A 14,736-nucleotide genomic window follows, 5' to 3' on the forward strand; every position below is an offset into this window, starting at 1 on the left:
TGTGCCTTTAACATTGGCGGCACACACGTTCACTTAAGACGGAGACTCCTGCCCCTGCCTCATCCACACCCAAAGGACCTGCTAGACAAGCAGCCAGTCGTCTCTCTCTGGGATCAAGCTGTCAACGCAAACTTGAATTCTTTCCCTTTTTTCTGAGCTAAGCTCTACCCCCAGAGCTCCCAACGCCTTCCTGAGTGAAAGCTCTAAAAGAGCTCCCTTCTAAATGGCATCACATGCACAGGGCTCTTCAAACTGACAGAACAAAAGAGCCAAATTGCAAAAGTATGGTCTAGTGACTTGTTAGTTGCGCTGGATGATTACTTCTTAATGGGCTCTGAGAGCCGGCTGTGGGTTTTGATGCCGCTTAACCAAACCTTGCAGAGTTCTTCCCTAGTTAGTTACTAATTAAGGTTGATTTGCTTAATCAGCTAAACACACTCTAATGAGAGAGAGAGGCAGAGAGAAAAGGAGATGGGGCAAAACGTAGTCCCTACTCCTCTCTCTTACCCTTCCCAATTAGTGGCAATGAAATTACTTGGACGACGAGTCGCAAAGATGAATTCTCATCTGGAAGGACTAAACAGGCCTGCTGTGATGTGTGTGTGTGTGTGTGTGTGTGTGTGTGTTTTCATGGCTTTTTCCCTTCCCATACTGATGCTATGTCAAATAATAGTCCTGTTTTTTTTAAGGCTAGTTAGCTCTGGATGCTCCCAAAGCCATATTGTCTGCTCCTTCCGCCCTGCTTCCCCCTGACCGCTAATGAATATGTTCAACTGGCCAGGGTCGCTTTATTATTCTGACATAATGAACTGGGGGATGTGATTTCCAAGTTCTGAGGCTGACACTGGCAGGGTGACGTTTTCACCTCGAGGTGCCCCAACTGTATACTCGACACACTTGGAAGAATAAATATTGATCTGCTTTCTGAGGATGTGTGCCATGTGAAATGTTAATGCTTTTAAACGACTTTGGACATACAAAGTAGCTATTATTACAGTTATTATTATAAGGTATAAAATCTCAGAGAGTATCTCATCTTTACCCTTTATCCTCACGATTAGTGTCCATGTGTTCAGTACCCACTGTATTCACACTGCCACTTATGTGACTGGATATGGCGATGACATTGCAAGACAAAGACATTCATTTTGTGTCTCCTTAGCAAAGAAGAGAAGGATTATTTTCAACAATAATGTGAATATATATTGTTTTGTGAACCACCGATAATGACTGTTTATTCCCTCGTGGGTCCTTACTTGTTATTGGGTTCGAGATTCTCCACTTGTCTTCCCTATGTGTTTCATTCTTTTGTATAGAGAGAAAGAAAAAAATTGCCATCTATTTTTTAAATGTTTTATTTATTTTTGAGAGGGCACAAGCAGGGAAGGAACAGAGAGAGGAGGACAGAGGATCTATGTCGTTCGCCGTGAGCCTGATGTAGCACTTGGACTCACAAACTGTGAGATCATGACCTGATCTGAAGTCGGATGCTCAACCAACTGAGCCACCCGGGTGCCCCCCAGAAATTACCACTTAAAATCATAGTTGGCTATAAAAGTTTGGGGCCCTAAGAGAAATGGGATTAATAACTGAACTTTGGTTTGGCAGAATACTTTCTGAGAAAGTTGGATATTACAAGCGAGTTTCCCCTAAGCTATGGTGTAGGAGATAATCCTAGTTAAATTTCTCTATAAGAAAAAGCTGAAATTTATAGTTTGGGTGGTACTAGTGAAGTCTTAGAAAAATAGGAATGAAGTAATATGGCAGAAGGCAAGATCTCAGAATGGACTAATGGCCAGTGAGAATGGTCAAGTGACCCAGTTACCAATAGGGCTACCTGACATCATTTTAAATTGCTTGCTAGCTTGTACTTTGATCATAAAGCCTTCATCCCCATTGCTATTTCACTTTTGTCCAACTTTAGTAAAAAACTATTAGACACAATCTATTGTTGATGGCATTAAGAACAAAGAGATTGAAACCACATCCAGTGAAGCCAGCTGAGGACCCAGGGAGATTTGAGTAGGGCGTGGAAAAGTGTTTGCAATGAGCAACCTGGGATTGGGTATGAGGCAATTTTGCTTTTCTCAAGAATTCTAGATACCTGAAGAGATTCCTGGGCTGCTATCGGAGTTATCTATTTTTTACTTATCAGATGTATTTATTCGACTACTGGTTATTGAATATCTACTATATGCCAGGGACTCTGATGACGGTTTGGGAATGAAAAAGTGACTAGTATTGGTAAGATCTCTGTGCTTAGTATAGCTTATCATTGTAAGTAATGGGATGTGAGTATATCTACTTTGCAGCAATTTAGAAATTTATAAAGAATTGTTGTGATCTGCCCATATTCTAGCATTTCTATTTTCCTCATTACTTCTTCCTTGCTTCCTTTGTTTTAAGCAAATTAATTTCTTTATCGATTCCTAGTTTAGTTTTTAAAATTTTGCTCAAGTTGCTGTCACATATAATGCCTCCCTTCTCCTCACCTAGTTAAATCATACCAGCTTCTCTTTAAAACCTGCTTTGGACATGCTCAGCCCAAAGCAACCTCAATTGTTTTCTGATTTAATTGGCCTGGAGTGCACGGTGGGTGTAACAATTTGTAATAGCTGCCAAGATCATTATAATGTTTAGCCGGGGTTGAGAACCACCGTCCAAAAGTGGACATATAGGGAGAGTTTAAGATGGCGGTGTAGGAAGATCCCGAGCTCCCCTCTTCTTGTGGGTACAACAAATTCTACAACCTCATATGGAATAATTCCCTCTGAAGAGGATGTAGGAACTGAACAAACAGAGCCTGCATAATAAGGGATAGCACTGAAATGGGTGGAAGGCAGACACACGGTCTCAAGGGGAAAAAAAAACACCCAAGAACAGTGTTCTACAGATGGGAGGGGTCTCAAAGTTTCCCTGAGGAACAAGAGATTTGAGCTCCACATCAGGAACCCTAACTGTTATATCCTCTAAAGTGAGGCGAGCCCCAAAACGTCTGGCTTTAAAAACCAACAGGGAATACCTCCAGAAAAGCTACAGAGCTGTAGGAAAAGGGAGACTGCTCATAATGGGTTTGTGCATAGACTCACTCACCCTGGAAAACAGTGCAAAAATATCAGATTGAAAGACCCACAAACCCTAGATTAAGGAGTCCCACTCACTAATCTTGTAGCACCTGCTGAAGAGGCAGGAGGTAGCTGGGCCTCTCCTCAGGGACTGAGATGCCAGAGGAAGCCATTTGTGCTATCTTGTTCTCCTATGCAGATCCTGGCAGAGTGGCTGCCATTTTGGAAACTTCCTTTTAAAATGTGAATGTCATGGGGCGCCTGGGTGGCGCAGTCGGTTAAGCGTCCGACTTCAGCCAGGTCACGATCTCGAGGTCCGTGAGTTCGAGCCCCGCGTCGGGCTCTGGGCTGATGGCTCAGAGCCTGGAGCCTGTTTCTGATTCTGTGTCTCCCTCTCTCTGCCCCCCCCCCCCCCGTTCATGCTCTGTCTCTCTCTGTCCCAAAAATAAATAAACGTTGAAAAAAAAATTTTAAATGTGAATGTCAGGGGGTATATCCCCCTGAGAGCCCTGTACAAGCCTGCACCTCGGTTGGCCACACAGCTGATCGGATGATAACGCTTCCCTGCAGTGTGCCCCCAGCAGTTGTGGCCAGGCCTTGCAGACAGTAGGGCCAGAGGCTAACACTGTCCACCAGAATGCCTGCAAGAGTCACAGCCCTGTCACAACAGGAGGGCATATATGCTGCCCACACAGGGGACACCCCTGGAGCGCCTGGCTGCAGTGGTACAGGGATTGCACTTCTGGGCCCCACGTCTCCTCCATAAGGTCATGCCTTCAAGACTAGGAGACATAGCTAAACTATCTACTACATAAAAACAAACACAGAGTTAGGCAAAAGGAGAGAACAGAAGAATATGTTCCAAATGAAAAACAACAACAACAACAACAACAACACAAAACCTCAGAAGAAGAGCTAAACAAAATGAAGATAAGCAGCCTAGCCAGTGAAGAGTTCAAAATACTGGTCATGAAAATGCTTCCGGAACTTGGGAGAAGAGTGGATGAACACAGTGAGACCTTCAACAGAAAGATAGAAAGTGCAAGTATCAATCAGAGCTGCAGAAAACAATAACAGAAATGAAAAATACACTAGAGGTTATAAACAGCAAACTAGATGGTTCAGAAGAACAGATCGGTGACCTGGGAGGCAGGGTAGTAGAAATCTTCCAAATTGAACAGAAAATAGGAAAAAAAAATTTTTTTAAATGAGGATAGCTGAAAGTTAATGTGGAACCAAATTAACCATCCTAACATTTACATTATAGTGGTCCCAGAAGGAGAAGAGAGACAGGGGCAGAACAGTTATTTGAAGAAATAATAGCTGAAAATTTCCCTAACTTGGGGAAGGAAACAGACATCCGGGTCCACAAGGAACAGAAAGTCCCAAATTAGATGAACCCAAAGAGATCCACAGAAAAACATGTAATAATTAAAATGTCAAAAGGGAAAGATAAAGAGAGAATCTTAAAGCCATTAGTTACATGTAAGGGAAACCCCCATAAGACTATCAGCTGATTTTCCGTGGAACTTTGCGGGCCACAAGTTAAGTAGCATGTATATTCAACATCCTGAAAGGGCATTCTTGTTTGGAAGTTCTTTCCTATCTGGTAAGGTTAAAATCCAGAACTGAAGGGAAGACCAGTAGTTTCCCAGAAAAGCACAAACTAAAGGCGTTCTTACGCCCTAAACTGGCTTTTTAAGAAATATTAGGGCACTTCGTTAAGTGAAAACAAAGAGGCCTGATTAACAAGAAAATCTATGAAAGAAAAGAAATCACACTGGTAGAGGCAAACGTAAAGTAAAGGTAATGGATCAACCATTTTAAAGCTAGTATAGCAGTAAAAGCACAAAAGTTCTTATATCAACTCTATCTACAATAGTTATGGAATATACAAAATAAAAAGATTTAACATGACATCAAAAACATAAAATGTGGGAGGAGGCAGTAAAAATGTAGTGCTTTTAGAATGCATTCAAACTTAAGTGAACACCGACTTAAAATAGATTGTTATATACATAGGTTGTTATATATAAATCTCAGGGTAACCACACACACACACACACACACACACACACACACACACAAACACACCTATAATAGATACATAAAAAAATAAAGAGAAGGGAATCCAAACATAACACTAAAGAGTTATCAAATCTCAAGGAAAAAGTACAAGAGAAGAACAAAGGAACAGAGATGAATTACAGTAACGTTCAGAAAACAATTGAGAAAATGGCAATGAACACCTATCAATACTTAATTTAAATATAAATAGACTAAATGCTCCAATCAAAGATCTAGAGTGGCTGGAAGGATTAAAAAAAAAAAAAAACAATCAATAAGACCCATCTGTATGCAGCCTAGAAGAGGCTCACTTTAGATCTAAAGACACACACAAACTGAAAGTGAAGGAATGGGAAAATATACCCCATGCAAATGGAAATGAAAAGAAAGCTAGGATAGCAATACTTTTAGCAGACAAAATAGGCTTTTGAACAAAGGCTGCAACAAGAGACAAACAAGACCATTACAAAATGAATACCCTTAAAGGGATGAATCCAACAAGAGGATCTAACACTAGTAAATATTTATGTATCCAACATAGCAGCACCTAAATATGTAAAGCAAATATCAGCAGATACAAAGAGAGAAACTGACAATAATAATATAATGGTAAGGAACTTTAATACCCCGCTTACATGAATGGGTAGATCAAACAGAAAAATAATAAGGAAATACTGGCCTTAAAAGACATATTAGGTCAGATGGACTTAAAAACTATATAGAGAACATTCCATTCAAAACCAGTAAAATGCACATTGTTTTCAAGTGCACATGGAATACTCTCCATGGATCACATGTGAGACCACAAAACAAGTCTCAGTATATTTAAGAGGATTGAAATTATATCAAGTATCTTTTCCAACCACAACAGTATAAAACTAGAAATCAATTATAAGATAACGAGAAAAAAAAAACTGGAGACTAAGCAGCATGCTACTAAACAACAAATGGATCAAAAAAGAAATCAAAGATGAAATAAAAAAACATCTTGGGACAAATGAAAGTAACAACACAATGTTCCAAAATCCATGGGACGCAGCAAAAGCAGTTCTAAGAGGGATGCTTATAGCAATACAGGGCTACCTCAAGAAACAAGAAAAATCTCATATAAGCAATGTAACCTTACACACATCTAGAAAAAGAAGAAAACCCAAAGTTCGTAGAAAATGAAATAATAAATATCAGAGCAGAAATAAATAGAAACTAAAAAACAATAGAAAAGGTCAATGAAACTAAAAGCTGATTCTTTGAAAAGATTTTTAATAAATGATAAACCTTTAGCCAGACTCATGAAGAAATAGAGAGAAACCAAATAAATAAAATCAGAAATGAAAAAGAAGCAATTACAACTGATACCACAGAAATACAAAGAATTATAAGAGACTACTAAAATTGTATGCCACCAAATTGGACAATCCAGAATTGCGTCAGCAATAGTAATTAAAAACAAACACACAAACAACTCCCAGCAAACAAAGGTTTAGAACCAGAAATCTTTACAGGTGAATTCTATCAAATATTTCAAGAATTAATACCTATCTTTCTCAAACTATTCCAAATAACTGAAGAGTAAGGCGTGCTTTCAAACTTAGTGTACGAGGCCAACATCACCCCGGTGCCAAAATCAGACAAGGCGCTATAAAAAAAAATCTTTTACATATTTGGTTAGGTTTATTCCTAGGTATTTTATGCTTCTTGGTGCAATTGTGAATGGGATCAGTTTCTTTATTTGTCTTTCTGTTGCTTCATTATTAGTGTATAAGAATGCAACTGATTTCCGTACGTTAATTTTGTATCCTATGTTTTCACTCTTCTGTGGATCCTGAGAAACTTACCAAAAGACCATGGGGGAGGGGAAGGAAAACAAAATAAAGTTAGAGAGGGAGGGAGCCAAAGCATAAGAGACTCTTAAAAAATAAACTGAGAATAAACTGAGGGTTGATGGGGGGTGGGAGGGAGGGGAAAGTGGGCGATGGGCATTGAGGAGGGCACCTGTTGGGATGAGCCCTGGGTGTTGTATGGAAACCAATTTGACAATAAATTTCATAATAAAAGAAAAGAAAAGAAAATCAATATTCCTGTAAGCCTACATGCAAAAATCCTCAATAAAATATTAGCATACCAAATTGAACAATTTATTATAAAGATCATATACCGTGATTGGGTGGATTTATTTCAGGTATGTAAGGATGGTTGAATAGCTGCAAGTCAATCAACCTGATGTACCACATTAACAAAGTAAAGGGTAAAAATCATGTGATCATCTCAATAGATGCAGAAAAAGCATGTGACAAAATTCAACATACATTTATAATAAAAACTCTCAGCAAAGTGGGTACGGGAAGAATGTACCTCGACATAATAAAGGCCATGTAAGTAAAACCCAAAGCTAGCATCACCCTCAGTGATGAAAGGCTAAAAGCTTTTCCTAAGTTCAGGAACACAATAAAGATACCCACTCTCACTACTTCTATTCCGTATAGTATTACAAGTCCTAACCACAGCAATTAGGCAAGAGAAACAAATGAAAGGCATCCAAATTGGAAAAGAAGAAACAAAACGGTCACAATTTGCAGGTGGCATGATACTATATAATAAAAACGCTGAAGATGCCACCAAAAACTATCAGAACTAGTAAATTCAGTGAATTTGAAGAATACAAAATCAGTATATAGAAATCTAGAGTGTTTCTATCAGTAATAAATTATCAGAAGTTAAGAAAATCCTATATTACAATTGCATCAAAAAGAATTAAATGCCCTGGAATAAATTTAACCAAGGAGGAAAAAGACCTGTAGTTGGAAAGTTATAAGGCATTGATAAAAGAAATTGAAGATGACATAAATAAATGGAAGTATTTCCCATGCTCATGGATTAGAAGAATTAATATGTAAAATGACCATACTATCTGAAGCAGTCTACACATTCAATGCAATCCTTATCAAAACATCAATCTCTTTTTCAAAGAACTAGAACCAATAATCCTGACATTTGTATGGAATAATGAGAGACTCCAAATGGCGAAAGCAATCTTGAGAAAGAAGAACAAATTTGGAGGTATCATGCTCCATTATTTCAAACTATACTGCAAGGCAATCATAATCAAAATAGTATAGTGCAGGCATGAAAACAGACACCTAGATCAATGGAACAGAAGAGAGCCCAGAAATAAACCGACACTTACATGATTAATTAATTTACGACGAAGGAGGTGAAAATATTCAACAGAGAAAGACAATTTCCTCAGTACATGGTACTGGGTAAACTGGACAACTACATGCAAAAGAATGAAACTGAACCAGAAAGAACCAAAAGAATGAAACTGAAACTGAAAAAATAAATTCAAAATTGATCCAATATTTAGATGTAAGACCTGAAATGATGAAGTTCCTAGAAGACATAGGCAGTAAGCTCTTTGGCATCAATCTGAGTGACATTTTTGTGGATCTGTTTCCTCAAGCATGGAGAACAAAAGCAATGGGTCTACATCAAAACAAAACAAAACAAAAAAACCTTTTGCACAGCAGAGAAAACCATTAACAAAACGAAAGGCAACGTACTGAACGGAAGAGGACATTTGCAAATGATATATCCAATGAAGGGTTAACATCCAAGACATGTAAAGAACCTGTATAATTCAATATCAAAAGAACAAACAATCCAATTTAAAAGCGGACAGAGGACCTGACTAGACATTTTTCCAAAGACTTACAGATCGCCAACAGACACGTGAAAATAGGCTCGGCATTGCCCTCAGGGAAATGCAAATCGAACTGCAATGAGATACCACTTAGGAAAAGCTTTCAGCTGTTCACCATTGAATGCGATGTTAGCTGTGGGTTTGTCTTACTTACATCGCCTTTATCATGTTGAGGTACATTCTTCCCATACCCACTTTGCTGAGAGTTTTTATCACAAATGTTAAAATGGCTGTTATCAAAAAGACAAGAAATAACAAATGTTGGCAAGGACGCGGAGGAAAGATAACCCTTTTGTACTTCGACTAAGAATGTAAATTAGTGCAGTCCAAAGGAAAACAGTATGGAAGTTCCTAAAAAAATTAAAAATAGAACAACTAGACAATCCAGCTTCTTGTATGTATTTATGCAACAACGACAAAAAAAACCCTGAAAACACTAATTTGAAAAGATAACGCACCTCTATGATTATCACAATGTTATTTGCAACAGCCAAGATGTGGAAACAGCCTAAATATCCATCAGTAGATGACTGGATAAAGAAGATATGGTGTATATACACACATGGGTGGAATATTACTTGGCCATACAAAAGAATAAAATCTTGCCACTTGCAACAACATGGATGGACCTAGAGGGTATTAGCTGTATGAAATAAGTCAGGGAAGACAAACACCATATGATTTTACTTAGATGTGGAATTTAAACTGAAGAAAGTAACAAATAAAACAAAACAGAAACAGGCTCATAGATACAGACAACAAACTGATGCCACAGGGCATGAGAGTATTCAGGATGGATAAAATAGGTGAAATGAATTAAGAAGTACCATCTTCCAGTTAGAAAGACATGTCAATGAAATGTACAGCCTAGGAAATGTAGTAAAATATATTGTAACAAATTTGTAGTGTATGTAAATATAGAATCACTATGTTGTGTACCTGAAACTAATGCAGTGTTGTATGTCACTTATTCTTTTTTTAAATCTTTATTCACTTTTGAGAGACAGAGAGAGAGCATGAGCAGGAGAGGGGCACAGAGAGAGGGGAGACCCAGAATCCGAAGCAGGCTTCAGGCTCTGAGCTGTCCGCACAGAGCCCAACACGGGGCTCGGACCCACGAACCGTGAGATCGTGACCTGAGATGGTCGGACGCTCAACCGACTGAGCCCCTGCCGGCGCCCCTGTCACTTATTCTTAAATAAATACTAAAAATTAAAAAAAATTAAAAAAACATTTAAAAATGAGGAAACACTCCCCCTCCACAAAATATATATATAAGATCTTATTGTTAGAGTTTGCTGTGATTCTATTTAACTGAAATATCTGTATGTTCCTTTACATTTTCCATACCCTGTCAGAGAAGAGGCCCTCCTCCTTTTAAAAGTGAATGTATACATCCAGGAGATGCGTCCTTATTTCTTCACCATACACAAGACATGTCTTTATCCACATTATTCCCCTTCCCTGTATTTTGAATTTCACTCTATTGCCTCCTTCCTCCCTCTGCATGTGTGCCTAGATGTACCATAGTCCCAGATCCTTCTCGCATTAATTTTTCCATCTGTTTCCTCAGAGAAGTCCTTGACACATAGTACTTCATTATCCATTCATTCTCTTGTCCCTCACAATTGATTTTCATCCCCATGTAAATGAAACTCATCTTTGTCTCACCTTTGTGGTGGAGGGTTCAGATCAAGTCCCTGACACTTCAGTGCTGTACGACTTAGGACAAAGTGCCCCTTTCTTCATACTTTGAAAGGAGGTAACAGTAATGTTGTTCTAAAGGTTGATGTGATGCTTCGTGCCCTTGCAGAGGCAGTAAAGTCTCCATTAATGTTAGTATTTGCATTCATTCCAGTGGCTATAAACTCCCTATGGGCAGTCTCCATGCTGCTTTCTTCTCCTTTCTGTCCTCAAAACCTCAAAAATTTTAGTTGTGAATGAGTGAGCAAATGAATTGTTCCCCTTCTCTTAACGGATGATCTTTCCCAAAGCCTTGGGTTCAGTTCTCTTCCCCCTTTCCTTTGCTGACCTCATTTAATCCCTGAGGATATTTTAACTTCATTCATTTTTTCAACTATCTTCTTCATGTAGATCACCACCAAATCTAAACTGAAATCAGACTCAGCTCACTGTGACCCCAGATCCAGATTTGCTGTCTTGAAGATAACTCCCAAAAGAATATGCTTAAGACATGTCTTTGATGCTTTAAATCCCTATGTTTAAAAAAAAACAAACAAAACTAGTCTTCTTTCCTTCTCTTAGTGTTCATTCATATATACATTATATATTTACTCTTATATACTTATTTATTATACATGCACATTTAAAATAGCCACCTGTATAAAATATATATGTCTTACCTGTACATTTAATTTATATATATATATGTGTGTGTGTGTGTGTGTTTGTGTGTGTGTGTGAGTGTGTGTGTATATATATGTCTGACCTGTACATTTAATTTATATATATATATATATATATATATATATATATATATACACACATATATATATACACATACATACACACATACAGAGAATATGTATTATATATTTTAACAACTTCCAAAGAGCTCTACATCCTTATTTGCTTATGGGCTCTAAGATAATGCCACCTGCAAAATATTATTCTTCCTAATCAGTTCCTCAAGTTATTAGCTACCTGCCCCATTGAAACAAAAATAATGTTAATTTTTTAAAGACCAGATACCTTATCCTGCTAGTAAGTTGACCCTTATTTTAATAGAAAACTTTCTTTTATGAAACAGTATATATTTATTATGCAAGCAACATGTAGATAAATTTTTATTGTAAAAAAAAAAACTTAAGCAGCACAGAAGTGTAAAGTTAAAATCAGAATCCCTACTTCACCACTGATGCTTGCCCATTCTTACTATTCTTAACAGAGGTGATTCCTATCATCAGGTTGGGAAAACTCTTTATAGACCTTTTGCTTACATTCATGAACAAACGTACGTTTGACTTTTACTTTACATAAATGCACGTTACTGTATTTATTAATGTGAAACTGGAATGTTGCCCTTATTTTTTTTTTAATTTAATGTTCATTTCTTTTTGAGAGATAGAGAGCACAAGTGGGGGGAGGAACAGAGATAGAGGGACACCCAGAATCTGAAGCCGGCTCCAGGCTCTGACCTGTCAGCACAGAGCCCAACGCGGAGCTCAAACCCACAAACCGTGAGATCATGACCTGAGCTGAAGTCAGACGCTTACCCGACTGAGCCACCCAGGCGCCCCTGGAATGTTCCCCTTATTAATACATCTTGGAGGGAGTGCTCCTTCAGATCTGCCTCTTCCTAGAAGTCAACTGCACAGTCTGGCCGCATACTGAAGCTCTGTAACATGTTTACGCAGATTTTGTTGGTGAATTCTTTTTTTTAAATTTTTTAAATTTTTAAAAATATTTTTATTTATTTTTGAGACAGAGAGAGACAGAGCATGAGCAGGGGAGGGGCAGAGAGACAGGGAGACACAGAACTGGAAGCAGGCTCCAGGCTCTGAGCTTTCAGCACAGATCTCGACATGGGGCTCGAACTCACAAACCGTGAGATCACCACCTGAGCTGAAGTCGGATGCTAACCGACTAAGCCACCCAGGTGCGCCTGTTGGTGAATTCTTAAAAGCTACCTTGATGTTTATTGTTCATCCCTTTCAGATGCATGATCTTTTACCTGAATGAGAAAACACATTCCAAACTTTTCCTCTTTTGGCCTCTTTGTGCGTACCTCTTTTCCTATTTCAGTGAAACTTCTACTTATCCTCTAAACCCAGTTCAAATGTTAACTTGTACTTGGAGTCCTCTGTGCTAACTTCAGATTAAAGTGATATTTTTAACAGATTCCCCAATTTTGAGGACAGAGACTGAGGTTTTTATACTCCCACAAAGCTAAACATAGGGTTCTCTCCGTGTATGGTATATTCTGAATCTCTGTCTTGCATAAACAAATACATGATTTTTAACTTTTGTTGTCTAACATGTATGCATAGATAGGCTGTAAGCACCCTCAAGGGAAAAACATGTCTCTGTGCCTTGACTAATGTCGATATTTGATGATGATGTGCATGTCAATGCTGTGTCAACTGTATCATGGACAGGAACAAAGATGGACTTCTTCCCCTATCATGTTGTATCCAAAGTACCCATCAGTCAGTATAGGAATCTGTTACAAAGAAATAGGGATGAACCTACCAGGGTCTCCAAGAGGATTTTGACGTGAGCTGGATAATCCTAAAAGCAAAGAAGTTAAAAAGAATGATTCACCTGGATATCCATTGTTTGCTGTTGTTATTTTGCTTTGTTTTTGCCTTTCCAAGATCCTTCCCCACCCCCGTTTTCTTTTTCAGGAAAGAGAACCCTATCTTTCAATGGAGGACCTGCATGTAGCTTGAGTAGAATGGCCTTGCCCACCCTGGCTCCGTGCACAGAAACATGGTAACCCTAGTTCTCCATTGGCTACCCGTAGCAGTTTGTTGTGGGATGGTTATGAGACTCAGCTTGTACCAATGGGGATGATCCCTCCAACTTGAGGTAAGCATGCCAGGAGTGAGGCTTGACTCCTCTCTTGTGAGCTGGAAAGATAATATTGCCTTGTGATTGACGGAAGCTCACTTCCCCGCCATGGGTAGGAAGTCTGAGAGTAAAGCCAAAACAAGGGTCAAATGGCTGAGAAAAGAAGGTAAAGACAGGACACTTAATTCATCATTTGGGTCCCTTGATTTCCTTATTCCTGAAGCTTGTCTACTCCTGGATATCCTAGATAAGTGAGTGTCCAAATTCCTTTTACCTAAGCTAGTTGAATTTGTATGCCCTATAATGGAGAGAGACTCAGAAAATTACATAGAAGGTTTAATTAATTTTAAATATTTCTTCTGACTCTATTTTCTTCCCATCTCTTTTTAGAGGATGTATGGTGATGAAATTCTCTAAATTTAATTGTTTAGTCTCTGCTTTCTAACTCCCAAAATGTTCACAGAATGGAAATGTTTAATTTTGTGAAGGTATGCCAAAAATGATCTACAAAAATGGCTTAAAATTGGAGGCTGGATCTTATGCTAAAATGACTGGTTAGAAATCAAAAAACTGAAATGTGGTTTCTGCTGACCTGGTCTTTTATCAGTTTTATTCAATTTACGTCGGTGAGAAGAGGGAGACGGGAACTTATCTATATTGACTACCTACTCAATTCCACTGTCTCATGGAATTTATTCCTTTCATGTAAACATCGTTATCCTGATTTGAAAACTTTTAAAAAATCCAAATGACTCTCAGAGTTCCAGTCTTGCCCAGTGTGCCCTGGCTGGTTAGTTTAATAGATGTAAGATTAGAATCCATTTGGGTATGACTTCTAAACCATCCTTCTCCACCATCTGTAATGCCATAAAATTAGGATGGTTACTGACTGTTCTCTCTTCTCAAAGCACATTTCCGACTTTTAGTCCACTGTCTTGACATTTATGGCCTCGTGTTATTGTTTTGGGGAAAGCGGTCATTTTGGGGGTGAAGTATATTGATACAGAAAGAGCATGAGATTTGAGTTTGGACACGTGAATTCCAGTCCTGTGATTTTTCCACTAAAAAGCACCATGATTATGTGACTCAAGCTTTCCATATCTTAGTTTCCTCTTCCATCAAGGAAAAGATAAGGGCCAATTATCTCTCAAGTCTATGTCGGCCCCCTTTTACAGGTAAATGTTTCTCCAGAAGGCTGTATATCTTGTGTTAGAGACTGGACCACCCTAGTGGTCCATCTGTTAGAGATTGGACCATCGTAGTGTTATGATGATATGCTAGATGTAGTGCTGTCTTGTTCGACTCGGTATTTCCCAACAGTGAGCCAGTATATAGCAAATACTAGATGATCAATAATTATTGTTGGATAAA

General features: G+C 38.5%; 1 protein-coding gene across 2 annotated transcripts in view; it reads right to left on the reverse strand.

Moving 5' to 3' along the window:
- MDFIC2 (MyoD family inhibitor domain containing 2) overlaps positions 1-14,736 on the reverse strand; it is a 114,551-nt gene that overhangs the window by 33,854 nt on the left and 65,961 nt on the right. Inside the window, exon 2 of one of the 2 annotated variants that reach the window (XM_045051864.1) lies at positions 13,045-13,083. The exons of the other annotated variant lie outside the window; for it this stretch is intronic. Coding sequence (XP_044907799.1) covers positions 13,045-13,083 — 39 coding nt within the window. The remainder of the gene's footprint in view (positions 1-13,044; positions 13,084-14,736) is intronic. 2 annotated transcript variants of the gene reach the window in all.

This window comes from Felis catus, chromosome A2, assembly GCF_018350175.1.
Source record: "Felis catus isolate Fca126 chromosome A2, F.catus_Fca126_mat1.0, whole genome shotgun sequence".
Lineage (NCBI taxonomy): Eukaryota > Metazoa > Chordata > Mammalia > Carnivora > Felidae > Felis > Felis catus.